We start from the raw sequence: 1,640 nt of genomic DNA, 5'->3' as shown, positions 1-1,640 counted from the left end.
GAATTTTTTTTCTTTGAGGTGAAAAAAGTCTTCTGCTTTTTTGAAAACTTTACTTGTGCTTTGTTCGCTGCGTCTTTTCGCCACAGCCAAATTGTAATGATCCTACAACCGAATATACGGATCTGTCTGCTTCAGCACCGTGATCACCTTTATTTCCGTGGCGTGAAGTTTCCTAGATTTCAATAAACTTCTGATGTATTGAAAAAACAAAAACCAAACCAATTTGCTTTTTCATTTTTCTCACCCCGTTTATTTGCTTCACAACGCTCAGATCCACCCTGTATTCCTCTTCATCGCGGATTTGTGTAAACCAATAATTAGGAACATTGCCAACTGCCCACCTATGAACACTGAAACAAGGAAAATTGATTTGGTCATATTTATTCAAGTTTCATTTAATCAATTCAGATCTCTCCACAAGGCTTACATGATCGTTTAGCGGTTGCTCTTTCCCATAGGATGGACATCACCATTTACAAATCAAATTTGACACCGATTTGCCGAAATATCTCGGAATCTTGAACACACCAGCTGAAATAATTGTCAATCAGCATTGGAATAATTTTTGTTCTTCAAATTCATTTTTACAATAAAAATTATTACTTGTAATTTTTTTGCACAGTACCATCATGCGATCGTCTTCGAACGGAAAATAACCGCACAAAAGTACGTACAAAACAATTCCACAAGACCATATATCCACTTCAGGACCGGCGTAGTAGCTGTTGAAATAGCAAAAAAAAATGAAAATACACATTTGAAACATATACTTTAAATGAAAAATGCATGTAATGCAGCAAAACAAAATTTAAAAAAATTATATTAAAATTTCAACAAATGCAAATTATAAAAACACACAATGAACCTGATTGTCATTAATTAAATTGTTTTGCTCGAATGGAAAACAGTACCGCTTTTTTGTAAGGAATACATTTGAAATAATAGAAACAACTTTTTCTGTAAAATGGAATAAACCAAGGCTATATGATTGCTTATGAAAAGTTAATGGATCATTTTGCATTAAATTGAAATGACCACTATATTCAGTAGTAGCCAAAGCTATCACTGTCAGCTGTTGTCCATTTCTCATAGATGAAAAAACATTTCAAGCAGATTAATTCAATTTTACATTCGATTTTCCGCAATACAAATTATCTATGTAATTCTTCCCATCAGTTGACAATTAATTAACGTTTAACGCTGCTGAAATGAGCAGATTTTTTTAACTTCTGGAAAAAAAGTATAAAACATATTTTAAAATAAATCTTAAATAATTTTAAAATTGTACAAAATCTGGTTTCTGGTTAAATGAACAGACGCATTTGAACTTACTGCTGGCAAAGCAGCTCCGGAGCCGCATAGCTCAGACTACCGCAGTTTGTTCTAAGTAGCACACCGTCCTTCATATAGTTGGACAACCCTGAACAATTGAATGCGATCATTTAAATAAGGAAAAGAAAATACAAATAAACAGGGTTAATTTTTTTGTAAATTTCAATTTGAATACCAAAATCAGTCAGCTTGATATTCTTCTTAGAATCCAACAGCAAATTTTCAAGTTTCAAATCACGATGCACCACCTTGTGGCGATGACAATAATCAACGGCGCTGATTAGTTGCTGGAATAAACGTCTTGCTTC

General features: G+C 33.2%; 1 protein-coding gene across 1 annotated transcript; it reads right to left on the bottom strand.

The window, feature by feature from the left end:
* Window positions 1–49: 49 nt before the first annotated feature.
* Window positions 50–1,406, bottom strand: Tsp_14915 (5'-AMP-activated protein kinase catalytic subunit alpha-1). The gene is made up of 5 exons (XM_003367534.1): window positions 1,333–1,406; window positions 626–722; window positions 494–531; window positions 215–350; window positions 50–172 (listed from the first exon to the last, which is right to left on the bottom strand). Exons 1-5 carry the CDS (start codon window positions 1,404–1,406, stop codon window positions 50–52), a joined length of 468 nt encoding a protein of 155 aa, XP_003367582.1.
* Window positions 1,407–1,640: the final 234 nt, after the last annotated feature.

This window comes from Trichinella spiralis, assembly GCF_000181795.1.
Source record: "Trichinella spiralis strain ISS 195 chromosome Unknown Scfld4103, whole genome shotgun sequence".
In the NCBI taxonomy this organism is placed as follows: domain Eukaryota; kingdom Metazoa; phylum Nematoda; class Enoplea; order Trichinellida; family Trichinellidae; genus Trichinella; species Trichinella spiralis.
The sequence above is the reverse complement of the archived record's forward strand: the minus strand, read 5'-3'. Positions and strand labels throughout refer to the sequence as shown.